Here is a 15,070-nt window from a genome sequence, read left to right as displayed (position 1 = left end):
CCCCCCGCGGTGTCCCCGGTCTCCAGAGCCTTCCCCCTCCTCAGCCAGCTCCACCCCCTAATTAACAATGAATAATAATTAGCAGGGACCGCAGCTTGAGGAGGGGGCTGCAGCGCGGCGGGACAGGGGACAATCAGTCACTGGTTTTCTAGAAATGAACCGTTTTAACAGCTTTTTTTTTTTTTTTCCCCCCCGGGGTATTTATGAAGGTAAAGAGTTCGTGGCGATGCTGGAAGCGGGCGGTAGCCCCATCCAACCCTACGGCGTTCTCGCTTCCAGAGAGCGTTCCCACTGCGCGACTTAAGGGATGTTTTGCACTCGGGAACAGCCGGACCCCACCCCCGGCTCGGGCAGCGGCTGCCGGTGCGCCGGTTCCTCCGTGGGGAGACCAGGCTCCCTACTCCAGAACCACAGTCCCTCCCGCTGCCTCCAGCGCCGCTTTGATCTTCTCCGCTTCCTGCTTGGAGACGTTTGCCTTGATCTCCTGCGGCAGGGACTCCACCAGCTTCTTGGCCTGCGGGAGGGACAAAGTACGAGGCTGGTAAACTGGCTTTCGCTAACCGGATTAACAGACCCAGAGCCCTGAGCCTGACCTCTGCATAAGCAGCCCAGGAAAACTTACCCACCGGACTTAAAACCCAACACTTTCACTTGAACTACAGCACACCCTGCCAGACGACGTCTAAACCTGACTGCAAGCGATGGCACAGCCCCTAGAGCCCCGGAAACCCTTTTTCAGTGAGGAATTGCCCATAAATTCCTCCCACCATGTGCATGGTGCTCCCAGAGGCGCAGCCCCGGGTGGAGAAGGTGCCGGGGACACATGCGGAGCTACCACGCAGTAACCTGCCAAGGCAGCTGCCGCCCTGCCTGGGGCCAACTTTTGTCAGTGCCAATGTTTTGGTTCACATATTTGTGCCAGCGGGGAGGAGAGGCTGTCGTGGGGTTTGTACGCGGCTGTGCAGGAATCCGCTGTACCGGGTGAAAAAAAAAAAAAGAAGAGTTCCAGTACAGACTGTTTGACAACACAATCTTGCTGTTCTTAAGACTTTTGATACAAAACTATCAGTACTATGCGGTACTGCGATAATTACAGCAAACTGAAAAGCCATTGAACTGATTTACAGGGACGTGCTGCGGTGCTGCTGTAAAGGGCAGGGAGCTGGGGGGATAAGCCCCTGCTGCAGCCCGATGCTCCTGCACCAAACTGCAGCGATGAAGCTGTTCAGCTCCTCAGAAACAAAGCCCGGGGAGGTTCCTACGGCAAAGAGCCACCGCCAGCTCTCTGCTGGGTGGTACTGCAGGTATTTAGCACCCAACGGATTGACCACTGCTGACAGAAAGAAGGTTTTGTTGTTTTAATTCACGTTGGGTGCAGTGACAATGTGTCTGTAGGGGCAGAAAATGCTTTTTTTGCTAGGGGTGAGAAGGTGCAGGCAGGGCAGGCATGCCTTCACCCACCCGAGACCAGGACAGTATCCGGAAAGGAGCCTGTTCGGGCTTGCTGAGATGAGGACAGGCAACACAATCAAGGTTATTCATTTAAGATCCTTGCTCACTAATGCTTAACTTCGGTTCTAAAGCAGCCCCGGTCAGAGGAAGCAGCTGCTCAGAGCTCCCAGCGGGAGGAGGAGCAGGGCCGGAGCCAAGCCAGACCTGCAGAGCAACAGCCGCTGTGCAGAGGCAACGCATTCCCAATCCCGGCCGGAGTGTGCGGGAACGCCGGCCCAGGACAGGAGGAAAATCACGACGTGTGTCTGCTGGGCCGGCTCGGGACAAGCTTTCAGGGGCGCAAACGGACTCGGGCCCGGCTCATCGAGCAGTCGGTTCTGCAGGGCTGTCCCGTCAGGGTCACATCAGCACCCAGCGTCCAGACTTTGCCAGCAGCGCTTCCTCCCAAATCACCAACAGCCCCACAGGCTGAGAGTAGATTCACTGCAAATCTCATGAAAACACCTCAACTGGATGGTAATCAAATTTACAATGAGCTACACTTTGGATGCAACCTCTGTAGGGAGAACCAGCCTTCAGCAGCAGTTTGGTTTGTGTGTTTTAACCAAAATACCATGCCGGCTAAGTCACACCTGACAAAGTTTCCCCACAATAACCTGCATCTACCAACCCCGTATCTGCATCGGAACGGCCGCCAGCGTGTTTGACAGGTTCCACGTGCTAAGCCAAGTTGATTTAGCGTTAGTTCTCCAGACAGCTTTTAATTATCCGGGGATCGTGTCCGTTACAGGGTTTTGGTATCTTAACGTTTGCTTGGGACTGATAACGGATAAACAGACAATGTCAGTTAATTACCCCAGGGGGCCAACGAAACTCACATCTCTGCCACCACCACGGCCTCTCCGTTACCAGATTGTTTGCTTTGCAATATATCAACATGAACGGATCAGAAGATTTTCTGTGAATCCTCCTGATATCCTGGGCTACAAATAAGAGCAGATTTTACAGTACTCAACACTTCTTCCTTGCAACTGGATAAATAGTAAGTGCTGCTATTATCCCCAAGATATGAAAGCATCACCCAGTGGAGAACTGAAGCATGTTAAATGCTTCCGCCGTAGCAGCTGTATCACTGGTTCTTTGTCCTGAGCTCAAGGGCATGAGCTGACACTGTGAAAGGCCCTTCTCCTCCGAGGAAAGAGGAGGAATCACCTACAAAAAGAAGAGCTCTGAAAGGCACTGGAAGCGTGGACTGCAAGATGTGTGAATCAGAGAAACTCATCTAAATTCAGGAAAACATTGGCCTTGAAAAAGCAATAAAACTTTAGGGGAAGGCAAGCCAAAGCCAGCTGCAGCGAGGAATCCTGGCTGCTCCTGCGCTCTGCAGGAGCTCACAGTAGCTCTCTGGAGAAGCTGAGGCTGGCTCGCAAGACTCTGAGCTCTTTGCTCTGCGCCTCCTTCTTCATCTCACCGCATCTGCCAGGGGCTCAGTTGTTGGCCACACGGCAGAGCCTTCTCTAAAAAACACCAGGCAGACACAGCTGACTCCTGCTCTACCCCCTGCCCGCATCTTCGCCCTGAGGCGTGCGCACAGACTGACTGTTCTCCTAAACACAGAAACCCTTCAAAAGGTGCCCTTTTCAACAGAGAACTGAGGCTGCTGCCTGCAACGTGCTTCGGGACCCTGTCCGGCTCAGGGCGGCCGGAGCCTCGGGCAGCCCCTTCCTCACCTGCACGAGGTTCACTCCCTGCACGAAGTTCTTCACCTCCTTGATCAGCTTCACCTTGTCCGCGGGTTTCAGCTCCGTCAGCCGGACGGTGAAATGTGTTTTCTCCTTCTTGAGCGGGATCTCCACCTCCTCCTCCTGGAAGCAGCCAGAGCTCGGTGAAGACCCACGGCCAGGCCCGAGGGCCCTCCTCCCCGCCCCGTCCCGTCCCGCGTGGGGACCCCCGAGAGCCACAGGAAGGCCCCGGGGCTCGGCTCCCGATCCCACCCCGGGAGAGCCCAGTACCTGCGGCGCGGCCTGGGAGGGCAGGAGGGAGGCGGCAGCCGCCGGCATCACCGCCACGTCCGGGATCTTCAGCGTCTCCTGCGGGAAGAGCAGCGGCGCCGGCGGCCGGTGAGGCGGCGCACGTGGGCCGGGCCGGGCCGGGCCGGGCCGGGCCGTGATGAGCCGGGCCGGGCCGGGCCGGGCAGAGATAGGCCGCGCCGGGCCGAGCCACCCACCTTGAGGAGCGCGTTGAGGTCGGCCACCTCCAGCAGCGTCAGCCCCGCGATGTCCCGCACCAGCTGCCGCACCTTGGGCGAGTACTCCTTGCCGGCCGTGTCCAGCGGCGCCCCGGCCAGCGCCTCCGAGCGCTGAGCGCGGCCCGTGCCCAGCGCCCTCAGGCCGGCGGCGGCGGGCGGCCCGGCCGCGGCCCAGCGCCAGGCGGGCGGCGGGCAGCGGGGCAGGCGCGGCGGCAGCGCCAGGCGGGCGGCGGGCAGCATGGCGGCCGCAGAGGACACGGCGCCGCTCTGGCCCCCGCGCTCGATGGTCCCGGCGGCCCCCGCGCCGCGCCGGCCGCTCTAGGCCGCGTCTCGATGGTAGGGGCGGAGCACGGCGCTCTAGCCGCGCGGTCCGCCGGGACTCGCTCGCCCCGGGAGGCCCCGGCCCCGCGCCGCGCACAGCCAGGCCGCCGCTCGTTCCAACACTTTATTGTCACCGTTCGCGCTCCCCGCGAGGAACGGGCAGGGGGCGGCCGCGCCGCGGGGACAGGCCCGGGGAGGGGCCCGGGGAGGGGGTGGCGGGGAACGGGGCTGGGTGGGGGCGGGACGGGGCGAAGCTGGCGCCGGACGGTGCCCGCGGCGCCGGGGAGCGGAGCGGGGCCTGCGGCCACGGCCCCAGCCCGGGGCCCCGCCGGCCCGGCCCGAGGGGCCGCAGCGTCCCCGGGCAAGGGGAGGCGGGAGCGCAGCCCCGGGAGCGGCGGGCGGAGCCTGCGGCCCCCGGGCCGGGGGCAGGGGGGTGCGAGGGCAGGAGGAGGGGGTGCGGTACAGAGCAGTGTTGGGGCCCCCCGCGCCCGCCCTCAGTCGAAGGAGATGAGCTGGGCCTCGCCGCTGCCCTGCGGCTGCTGCACGGGGGCGGGCGCAGGCTGGGGCGGCTGCTGCTGCTGGGGGGCCCCTCCCGCGGGTGCCATCTGGAAGAGACAAGGCGGCTTCGTTAGCAAACACGCCCCGGTGGGGCCCCGACCCCCCCCCACGCCAAACAGGCACTCACCTGTTGGTAGAGGGGCGGCTGCTGCCCGGGCAAGTAGGACTGCTGGGCTGGCAAGCTGCTCAGTGCGGCTTCCTGGCCTGGCAGGGCGGACAGGAGGCCCTGCGGGAGCGAGGGGGTGGCCGTCACAGGGGCTGGGGGACACGCAGGGCCAAGGGGAAAGCCCACAGCCCCCGCCAGCGCAGGCCCAGGACGGCTCCGTGGGCTGTGGACCACCCACCCCTCGTCCCCCAGAACGGGGCCGGCGTGGCCGGGAGCGCTGACCTGCATGCCGTAGGGCTGGTAGCCCATGGAGACCGACTGGCTGCCCATGTAGCCCATGGCACCCGACTGGGGGGCCTGCGAGATGGCCGGGATGCTCTGCGACTGCGAGGCTGCGCTCTGGGGAGGAGAGAGGCCGCCGAGAGGCTCAGCCCAAACCAGCACCCCCAGCCCAGCACCGCTTCCCCCCCTCCCCAGGACCAGGGTCGCTCCTTCCCCCTATGCCCAGGGGAGCCCAGAACCAGCTCAGACCCCGACCCCCTCCCACTGCGAACGCGGCCGCAGATCCAGAGATCCGGGGCCAACCAGCCCTTTGTCCCTCCCGCTCGCAGATGCCGTGTGGCTGAGAGGGGACCAGTCGCCCCAGCCCCCGCCGGCCCCGAGCGGCTCTGCCCTCGCTTGCCTGGTAGCCCTGCGTGGGAGTTGGCTGGTAGGACGAGTACGCCGGGGTGGTGGTGGGCACCGCCTGGCCCTGCTGAGCCGCCTGCCCGCCGCCGGCCCCGGGCGGGTACATGTAGGCGTTCACCATGCCGGGATCTGGGGGCAGAGGGCAGGTTGGAGCAGCCGCCCTGTGCTCAGCCCCCGCGGGCCCCACCGCCCCCGTACCTGTCCCCGTGACGGGCATGGCGCTGTACGGCCCCGTGCCCCCCTGCGCCGCCTGGTTCATGTACACGCCGTGCATGGGCGAGCCCTCCACGGAGCCGGCCGGGCTGAAGGTGCCAGGGAAGCTGGTGGGCCCGGAGGGCTGGTAGATCACCCCGCTGGCCGCAGGCATGGCCTGGAGCTGGGAAGGGGAGAAAAGCAAGCTTTGGGCCGTGCTCCCCCCCGGGGCCTGGCAGGAGGGGCTGTGGCTCAGCAGCCATACTTGGGCGTAAGGCAGCGAGAAGGCCGGCATCTGGGCTCGCATCTGGATGGTCTGCTTCTGCTGCTCCAGGCGCAGCTGCCTCTCCTTCTCCTGCTCCTGCAGGCGCTGGATGGCCACCTGACGCTGCATCTCCAGGTACTCCTGTGGGAATGGGCTGTGAGGGCTGGAACCTGCGGCAACCCCCCCTGCCAGCGCGACCGGCCCCAGGTGCAGGCAGGCTCTGGGGATGCCTCCCTGGCTCACCTGCTTCTTCTGCCTCATGATCTCCAGCTTCTGGGCCAGCTGGATCTGGCGCTGGCGCTCGGCCTCCTCGGCGGCGCGGCGCAGCTTCTCCCGATGCTCCTCCCGCAGCGCGTTCAGAGCCCCGCGCGCGTCCCGGATCTGGGCCAGTTTGTCCTGCAGGCCCTCGTAGTACACTGGGGAGGGGACAGCCGGCCTCAGGGACCCCCCTCAGGGCTGTGTGAAGCCCCTGCAGCTGCCCGCCCACCCCTGCCCGGGCAGCTCCCACGTACGCCTGCGCTCATCCAGCTGGTTGAGCAGCTCCAGCAGCTGTGGGTGCATGTTGTTGATGGACTGGAAGAGGGACAGGACGGCAGAGTCGTTGGTGATGCTGCGGCCCCGCATGTGGTTGCTCTTCATGCGGTTGACAAAAGTGGTGACGGCGTTCTGCAGCGCCTTCAGGAACTGCTCGTGGTTCTCCTCGGACTCGCCGTTCTGGTACTGCTGCTGGAAAGACAGGGCAGTCCCTCAGCCTCGACTCTGCCGTGCCGAGAGCTGGGAGAGCCATGGGACTGGGCTGGGAGGAGGAGTCGGGCGCTTCTCACCCCTCAGAAGCTGCCGGACATGGGTCCAGGTCCCCTCTTACCTCAACGACACCCAGCGTGGCGGGGTGGGCATCCCCAGGCTGCGCAGAGGGCTCCGAGAGGGACAGAGGTGCTGACGGGGTGGGGCTCTTGCGAACTTCCTCTTGTTTCTTCTCCCAGTAGTTGCGGTTCAGGTACCGAGCCAGCTGCCAGAGAGAGAAGGGAGATGAGCATTGCAGCCCTGCTGGGACTGAGCCCTTGCCGTGGACTACTTGGGTCCTTACCTCCGGGTCAATGTCCTCAGCCAGGGGAGCAGAGGAATTCTGGAAAGAGACAGACAGGGGAATCCAGTTCAGAGAAACCAGAGGCCCACAGCTCCCACACGGATGAGCTGCTCCCACCCGGCCAGGCACAACCACCAGTGCTGCGCGCCAGCACGAAGCTGAACGGGAACCACCATCTCCTCCAGCCAGAGGCAGCGGAGGCACCGAAACACTGACTGAGCACAGACCGTGCTGAAAACACAGCAGTGCTCTGAAGGAGCAAGGGGCTGAATGGGGCAGAGCTTTTCTCTCAGAACAGGGATCAAATGTGACCCAAGCAGGGCAGACTTGGGCTAGGGAAGTGGCCCGCGTCCAGCCACTTCACGTTCAGGGGCCCCCGTGAACGTACCACGGGTGGGGAATAGAGGGTGCTGACCGGGGGAGCGGAGGACGTGACGGGAGTGGGCTCAGCCTTCGGGTACATGGAGTATGTTGTTTTCTGCCTCTGCAAAAGAGAAAAACCAGTCAACTTGGGGACTGTCCAGACTCCTCCAAATCACCCATCAGGAACAGACTGGATGCACTGGGTGGGCGACAGCTGGGCTCGGTGGCAGACCCAGCCTCAAGCTGTGAGCGGTGCCCACGGGTCTGCATGTCCCAGGGCTTGCAGTTTGGGCACAGCCTGTGTCCAAGATTTGGGACTGCAGCACAGCGCGTGGCTGGCTCCGCTTTCAGCCTCTCATGCCACAGGCCCTGTGACTTGCTCGCGTCAGGACATGCCCAGAGATCTGTTACTGCGGAGCTCGAGGTGCCCAGCACATCTGGGCTGTACGGCCACCACCACTCCCAGACGCCAAGCAGGGCACAAACCATTCTCTCCTTCTCCTCGGCCTCCGACTGAGACAAGGCAATAGCCAGCTGGAGCTCCTCCTCCTCCTGCAGAGCTGTCTCATCGCGCTTTGGAGGCAGCTGCAGGCAGAAGGATGAGGGGGGGTGGTCAGGAAAGGATCCGCGAGTCCGACAGGATCCCTGGGTCACCTACGGGGCAGCTGCTCACCTGGGACTGCTGAGAGAGGGGGCTGGTCAGGTACTCGGGGGGCAGCTCGGAGGTGGCAGCAGCTTTACCCTCGGCTTTCCTGCAGCCAGAAAGAGGCAGCAGCGCAGACTGAACACTCCCTCCTCTGCATGGGAGCCCCAGCTCTGCACAACAGCACAGCTGTAAACCCCCTTCCCAGGGAGGGAGGGACCCCAGCCCAGCCTGCGCAGCCTGGGACACCCCCGCTCCGCTCTGCAGAACAGTGGCTCCAGGCCAAGCTTCCCCCCTCGTGGTTCAAGCAAAGAAACACACCACAAAGGCTACTGACTTGTTGAGATGCTCATAACAGGGCTCGCAGACTCTCACTTCCTTCTCAATCCCGAACTTGGGGATGGTGGAATACTTGGAGGAGCATTTGCCACAGAAGATCTGCCCGCAGGCCCTGCAATGGTGCTGCAAAGGACGGGAGACGTCAGCGCGGTACCAGGACACTCCTTCACTGTTAGACATCACTCAGACGCTCCTGGCACTTCCCCCCCGGTGGCCAGGGACCGCGGGCCGGCCCCGACACGCTTCCACGCAGGCTCAGGGGGTCCCGCACGTCCCGGGGGGCTGCGCAGGACCAGGGAACCCAGAGGGCAGGAGCAGCACCCACCTTCCGCGTCATCACACCAAACTGCACTCGACATCTGTGACACTCCTCAGCATCGACCCAGTCTGGAGCCTGTCGGGGTTAAGGAAACTCGCGTGAGGAGGGGAGAAGGGCCTCAAGGAGAGTGTCCCCACCGAGCCCTTCAGGAGCTGCCATGGCTCACCAAGGCACCCTCATGAACGGGGGGAGATGGAAACATTTGCAGCTCAACAGGAAATATTAATCCCCACAAGTTATCTCCTCTCGTGTTCCTAGAGACTGTGATGCTTTCCCAGTCTGCAAGAGATTTTCCAGGAACCAAAGCCCTGCTGCCGTGTTCAGCGTGCCGTGGCTGCCGGAAGGCCACGGAGTAGGGTCAGGTGAGACTAACTCCCTGTCCGGGTCAGTTCTCCCCCCGGCTGGTAGTTTTAGGCTGAGTCGCTGTACCCCACCCCAGAACTGCTGGGAGCAGAAGGTACCCGCAAGGTCTCTAATCCACACGAAACAGAGGAATGCAAGAACCAGAGGTTTAGGAGGAAAGGGACAGGGGCGCAAGGTGTGTCCTGCAGTGCCAACTCCCTCCCGCCCCGCAGAGCTCACCCGTTCTGCAGCGAACATGGCATCGCTCTCTTTGAACTCTGGGAACACGTGGCCTGCGGGAGAAGTGACAGCGTCGCGTTGTGAAAGAGCTCCTGTGGCGCAGCGAGGCCGCGGCACCTTCAGCCCCGCACACCCGATCCAGCTCAGCACGCCCGCCCTGACTGCGATCTCGCTCTGACACAACCACCTTCCCACCGCAGGAGGCCAGAGAGCAACGCTCGCCCAGCGCCTGCTGCTGCCTGCGAAGCACCAGGCTCTCGGCCCCGCAGGACAATCCCCAGTTGGTTTCCCTTATGCACCTGTAAGGGACACTGGGGCCCTCTGGACAAGGCTTATTTCTTAAGACCTGGAAGTCAGCTTGGGGAGGTAAGAAGCCCACGGCATGGGCAGGCAGGGCTTTGAGTCTCACCCCCTGAACAGCAAGAGCGTGGCAGCACCGGCTCGGCACCAGGCCCTCCTGCCCGTGGAGGTTCTGGTGCCCAGGAGGAGGCAGAGGAGCAGCGCGTCCCTTCCCTTGCAGGGACAAGACAACGTCCCACACTGTCAGAAAGTGGGAGCGTGGACCCACCCTGGAAGTACTGATGAAAGCCGGGGAGGAAGGAACCGCCCCACTGTAAATCCCTTCCCAGAGGACACGCTGATTTGCTGCCAGTTTCCTGAAGAACACCAGCAGCTCCTGCTTGTCGGGTCTCACTGCGAACCCTGAGCTGCTGGCTGGGCTGGAGGCCCGGAGCGAGGCAGCCCCCGATCCTGGGACAGCGGTGCCGTCCTCCCTCTGCAGTGGGACTCAGTCACTCCAGGAGGTCCATTGGGTATCGGGCACCAAGAGAAAGCTTGGTACTGCAAGTCCAGGCTTTGCTAAGACCAGGCAGGGTCCTTCTGCAAGGCTCCTCCAGAGCTGAGCTGCCTGGCCAACCGCACACCCACCCCAGCCCACAGCGTCCTCACCTTCGACCTTCATGATCTGGTAGGTGTCCTGCACCACCTTGTACTTGGGCTCATTGCGGAAGGCATGAGCCCAGGCCTGGATGAGGTACAGGATCTTACTGCGCACACTCGTCTCCACTTGCCTCTGCACAGAAAGGAAGGACGAAAAAAAAAAAAAATCTGAGAAAAAGACCCTCAAACCCAAAGGATGGTGTGAATCCCCCAGAAGAGAAGCCAGAAATACCATTCAGGGAGACTTTAGAGTACTTGTGCAAGGTAGGAACTGTCAGCAAGCTGCGATAAGGACGATTACTGGCTCCTTCAGCTTCCCCGCTCTCCCCCTCCAGCACAAACAAGAAAACGTCCTTCAGAGCAGCACAGACCAACTTGAAAAGGGGTGCGGTTACGATGCTTTGAGAAAACACCCAGCGACTCGCACGGCCGCTCCCCGGGGCAGGCGCGAGCACTGACCTGCCCGGCGTCGTTGTTTACCCCCTCCCGAGAGTTGCTCATCCCACACCCAGAAATCCGCAGGACCTGCAGCTGGGGCCGGCGGAGCAGCGCGGCCGCCCAGCCGAGCCCCAGCAGGAACACGCTCGCAGCTGGAGGGGCCAGCGCCAGGCTGGCGGCACCTCCGGCCCCGAGACTCCTGCCTGGGAATACCCAAAGCTACCTCGGGATGTGACGCGGGAAGGACAGCTGGGAGGCTGCCCTTTGGGGGCAGGGCTGCTTGTATCACAGTTCAAGGAGCCAGAGGAAACTTGGCAAGCCTGTTCCTATCCCAGCCGGCCTCCGGGAGCGGCCCTGTCATCAGCTGACCGAGTCATCACGCATTCACATGACCGGTTGCTCCAGAAATCCCCCAGGAAGCGGAGGGGCACTGTCAAGCTCCGATTTCAGCGAGAGCTCAGCCCACACAGCGTGACTTACTGACGACTCCCGCAGCTACAAACTGCTAGATTTGGCAAAATCCCGCACTCCACACGTCACAGCCCTAAACCTCACCAGAACTATGACCATTTTACCAGCATTGGTCATTCACAAGCAGCAAAGTTCCAAGCGCAGGAGGAAAATGGGTCTGTGGCTGTTAAGAAACTACCAAGGCAGACAAGAACTAGAGAGAAGCACAAAATCTTTCGATCTGATCTCCTTGGCACTCGGCCGTCCCGTTGCGGCAGCATTCCTATCTCAGCAGAAGATCCAACGGGGAGACTGAGTCAGCCCTGGCGGGAGGGTGACGGGGAGAGACACCCTGCTACGGTGTGCGGGGCGAGGGGACTCGCACAGCTCATTCACAAGTGTCTGGGTCATCCGGGGGGCTATTTCTGGCGGCAGACGGAGGCTGTATGGAAGGAACAGCGCTGCCCCAGCAAGCTCCTGTCTGGGCACTGCTGCTCTGGGGCTGGAACTGGAGACAGAAGGTCCCATTTCCACTTCCCTTGTGGGAGTCTCCAGTCCAAGGAGACACGGAGCTGCTGCATCATGTTATAACAAACTGGCAGCTTGAGACGACAGCTTGTCAGTGGAAAGAGCCAGGTCTACATCCTGCAGAGCTCCTCAAACGACTCTGCAGGCCAGTGAAAAGGCCACAACAAAGAGGAGGGTTCTGCCAGTTTTTACCTCGCTGCTACCTTCCTGCGTGTCTCAGGCTGTACTACGGGAGGGGATTCACCTCTCCGCTGCTCAGGTCCTTCATGCAACTGCCAGCCCGTCACCTCTATTCTCCTTTGCTGTCTCAAGCCAAGCGTTAGTTGCACCCAGGAGCTGGAGGCCTCTGCAGCGTATTCCTGCCCCACTTCACAACACAGCCAAACATCACCTCTGCTCTCACGACACCTCCTCTCCCTAGCAGGCACTCCTTCGCTCCCTACGCTCATCCCTTCGCATCACGCAATGCAGTTTGATCTTTTCTGAAACGCACTTCCAAACGCTTTCCCTTCTGCTCCTCACACAAACGGAACGAAGGAGATGACACACACATTTTCTCTTTCCGTGGCTTCTTTTCCAGCCTCATTCAAAAACATATTTACCTTGAGTATTTCCTTCAGCTCCTCCATAGTCTGTTTATTTGCCACCTCGTCATGGACTGTTTGGCCACAGTTTTTAACCACCGACTCCATGACCTGCGAGGACAAAGGACGGTATTAGTCTGGTGCTTCCTTCCCTCTCTGTGGCCCACAATGAGTCCCAGCACACGTCACAGGTGGCTGCAGGCAGCACACCAAGACGGGGCCACTATTTAATCAACAAGTTGCATTAGGGCAGCATCAGTTGAGCCAGAGAAATCCAGACGACCACGCTGGAGTAAGCTACGCTTCAGCTGCACGGTGGCCTTTGCACCTCTGCCGCGCAGAGACAGACCCCCAGGGACAGTGTCTCGGGTTCCAGCTTTGGCTGTTCCTAACCCCGAGACAGAATTAAAGAACAGAAGCCACGGCCTGCTGATCAGTCATGAAACGTCTGCGCTAGAGCCAGGAGGAGGCGAACCCAAGCCTGGGCTCCGTCGCTCTGCGGGCAGGGCAGGGAACGCAACGCTGCCCTTAAGACAGGCTTGTAAGAGACGGGCAGCTGCCGGCCTGCGAGCCGGGGCCCTGCAGCGCTCGCGGCCTGGGCTGACGTTACCTCCAGCGCGTAGAGTGCCACGTGGGGATTCTTGTCATTGACTTTCTTCTTGATAGCGTTGACAGCATATTTTGCTCTGGGTAAGGAGAGAGAGTACATGTCCTCAGGTAGTCAGGAATCCGAGGGCAGATCCCACCTGCTGCTGCCAGCCCCCTAACCCCCACCCTAACGCCAGGGCACCGCTTGTTAGCTCGCGGTGTACGCGATTCCCCTGAGGCAAACTGGGAACAGAAGGAATAAATACGTTCAAAATTAGTTTCTCTGAGGATTTCAGGCCAGAGGTAACCTGTAGGTCCTGACTCAGGGAAGTACCCCGACACATCACAGCGTGCTGGGCTGCTTTTCCAGCAAGGGGTAAGGAGACGCGCGCTGCCGCAGGTTGACGGGCCCCGGACCCCCCGCTGTGCCCACCGCGCGTCCAGAAGCCCAGGAGCACTCACTGGGTGTCTCCCTGGCGGATCATGTCGCAGATCTGCAGGATGGATTCCCAGTCCGTCTCCAGCAGGAGCTGGCTCGTGGCCTTATCTGCAGGGAATAAACCCATTAGGCTGCTTCAAGCAGTTCCGCTGGGCTCGGCTCAGCTCCGCCACCGCCGCTGTGTTTGCGGGAAAGCTCCGCCGGGCGCCGGCGACGCCCCAGACCCGAGCGATCGAGGATAAAAATCCCGATTTTTCCCGGAACGCGCCGGCTCTTCCCCTCCGGACGCCCCAGGGCGCTCGGTAACCTCGGACCCGCCGCGCCAGCTCCTGCGGGACCCGGCAGCCCCGGGCCCTGCCCCACCCCGCCCGCCGCGCCCAGAGGAGGCCACGGCCGGTACCGAGGAGCCTCTCGAAGGTGCCGCCGCCGCGCCCCATGGTGTCCCCCCCGCCGCCGGCCGCGCCCGGCCCGGCCCAGCCTGTCCCTCCGCGGGCGCTTCCGCTTCCGGCTTCCGGAGAGGGCGGGGCTTCCCCGGAAGGGGCGGGGGTAACCCCGGAAAAGAATGTGTCCGTTCCGGAAGGGGGGGCGGGATGGCGGGCGCGGGGCGGCCCGTGCCCACGTGCCTGCTGCTGGGGGCGGCGGGCGGCGGGAAGAGCCTCGTGACCCGTCGGCTGCGTCATATCCGGCGGGGATGGGGCCCAGGGGGGGCGGGGATGGGGCCCAGGGGGGGCGGGGATGGGGCCCGGGGTCCCGGGTGGGCCGCGTCCCCGTCCCCGTCGTTGCGGTGTCCTTAACGCGCGGCACAGCTGAGCGCCCCGGCGGGGCCGACGGAGCTGGGCGAGCCCCCGCCCACGCTGCCCACGGTGGGCACCGACCTGACTGACCTGCGGCTGCCGCGGCGGGTGACGGTGCGGGAGCTGGGCGGCTGCATGGGCCCCGTCTGGCCCAGCTACTACGGCGAGTGCAGCGCGCTCCTGGTGAGCGGCCCCGGGACCCGGCCCCGCCCCGGCGGCCAAGCAGGGACCCCGGGGAGAGGGACACCCCGCGGCCGGGGGTCAGGGCCCCTCGGCTTCGCCCTGGTTGTGCGGTTCCCCCCCGGGGGGCCGCCCTCGGGCACCCCCACACCTCCGCTTCTCCTTCTCCCCCTCCAGTTCGTGGTCGACGCCGCCAACCCCACCCAGGTCTCCTCGTCCTGCGTCCAGCTGCTCTCGGTCCTCTCGGCGCCGCCGCTCGCCTCCGTGCCCGTCCTGGTGCTCTTCAACAAGATGTGAGGAGGGGTCAGCCGGGATGGGGGGGGGGCACACGGGGGCACGCTGAGGGCCTGCGGGGGCTCCCGCGTCCCTTCCGTCAGGAAGCCTGCTGGGCCCGGGGGCAGCGGCTGCGCTTTGCTGCACTCCCCAGGCCCGGAGACCCCCGAGCCGGGGCTGGGCCGGGCAAGAGACCCGTCGTGGGGGCTAACGCAGCCCCCCCGCCCCTGGCTGCAGTGACCTGCCCTGCTACATGTCGCTGGCGGAGATGAAGTCGCTGTTCCGCATGCAGGACATCGTCTCCTGCGCCACGCAGCCCATCACGACGCTGGAGACCAGCGCCCGCGACGGCACCGGGCTGGCCGACGTCCTGCAGTGGCTTCGGGCCACCCTCAGGGACCCCCGCTGACCCTGTGTGGGGGTCCGCGGCAGCCCAGGCGTGTCCTGTCACCGAGGGAGGTGGCTGGCGAGTGGCTGCCCTGTGTGGGGCTGGGAGCGGGGCCCCAGACGGCGTCACGGGCTGGTGGCGGACAGGGGCCCCGTGGGATAGTGCAGTAAAACTTCCACCATACTGTCCAGGCTGGCAGCTGCCTCTGCTCGGGTGGAAACCCCGGGCTTTTGGGGCAGGACAAGCAGGAGTTTCAGAGGCCAGACTGTGCTGGCACCTCTGGGGACAGGAGGGGGGTCACGGGCAG

At 63.2% G+C, this 15,070-nt stretch overlaps 3 protein-coding genes across 5 annotated transcripts; 1 reads left to right on the top strand and 2 right to left on the bottom strand.

Moving 5' to 3' along the window:
* Positions 1-155: 155 nt before the first annotated feature.
* MRPL12 (mitochondrial ribosomal protein L12) lies at positions 156-3,940 on the bottom strand. The gene is made up of 4 exons (XM_074846920.1): positions 3,680-3,940; positions 3,465-3,542; positions 3,183-3,317; positions 156-514 (listed from the first exon to the last, which is right to left on the bottom strand). The coding sequence occupies exons 1-4, from the start codon at positions 3,938-3,940 to the stop codon at positions 398-400; spliced, it is 591 nt and encodes a 196-aa protein (XP_074703021.1). The 3' UTR covers positions 156-397.
* A 414-nt stretch (positions 3,941-4,354) lies between these two features.
* On the bottom strand, positions 4,355-13,655 carry HGS (hepatocyte growth factor-regulated tyrosine kinase substrate). Of its 3 annotated transcripts, none has more exons than XM_074846918.1 (21): positions 13,529-13,655; positions 13,152-13,236; positions 12,712-12,787; positions 12,120-12,212; positions 10,111-10,234; positions 9,163-9,215; positions 8,587-8,655; positions 8,260-8,384; positions 7,953-8,031; positions 7,766-7,864; positions 7,305-7,400; positions 6,917-6,955; positions 6,695-6,838; positions 6,342-6,552; positions 6,073-6,245; positions 5,830-5,970; positions 5,571-5,748; positions 5,368-5,501; positions 4,968-5,084; positions 4,707-4,805; positions 4,355-4,626 (listed from the first exon to the last, which is right to left on the bottom strand). In XM_074846918.1, the coding sequence occupies exons 1-21, from the start codon at positions 13,563-13,565 to the stop codon at positions 4,516-4,518; spliced, it is 2,283 nt and encodes a 760-aa protein (XP_074703019.1). In that variant the 5' UTR covers positions 13,566-13,655; the 3' UTR covers positions 4,355-4,515. The 3 variants fall into 3 exon arrangements, with proteins under 3 accessions (XP_074703019.1, XP_074703020.1, XP_074703018.1); XM_074846919.1 differs by having other exon boundaries at positions 6,342-6,555; positions 7,332-7,400; XM_074846917.1 differs by having other exon boundaries at positions 4,356-4,626; positions 6,342-6,555.
* A 21-nt stretch (positions 13,656-13,676) lies between these two features.
* On the top strand, positions 13,677-14,951 carry ARL16 (ARF like GTPase 16). Its single transcript, XM_074846922.1, has 4 exons — positions 13,677-13,807; positions 13,934-14,105; positions 14,280-14,395; positions 14,613-14,951. The coding sequence occupies exons 1-4, from the start codon at positions 13,719-13,721 to the stop codon at positions 14,782-14,784; spliced, it is 549 nt and encodes a 182-aa protein (XP_074703023.1). The 5' UTR covers positions 13,677-13,718; the 3' UTR covers positions 14,785-14,951.
* Positions 14,952-15,070: the final 119 nt, after the last annotated feature.

This window comes from Strix aluco, chromosome 21 (assembly GCF_031877795.1).
Source record: "Strix aluco isolate bStrAlu1 chromosome 21, bStrAlu1.hap1, whole genome shotgun sequence".
NCBI lineage: Eukaryota > Metazoa > Chordata > Aves > Strigiformes > Strigidae > Strix > Strix aluco.
The sequence above is the reverse complement of the archived record's forward strand: the minus strand, read 5'-3'. Positions and strand labels throughout refer to the sequence as shown.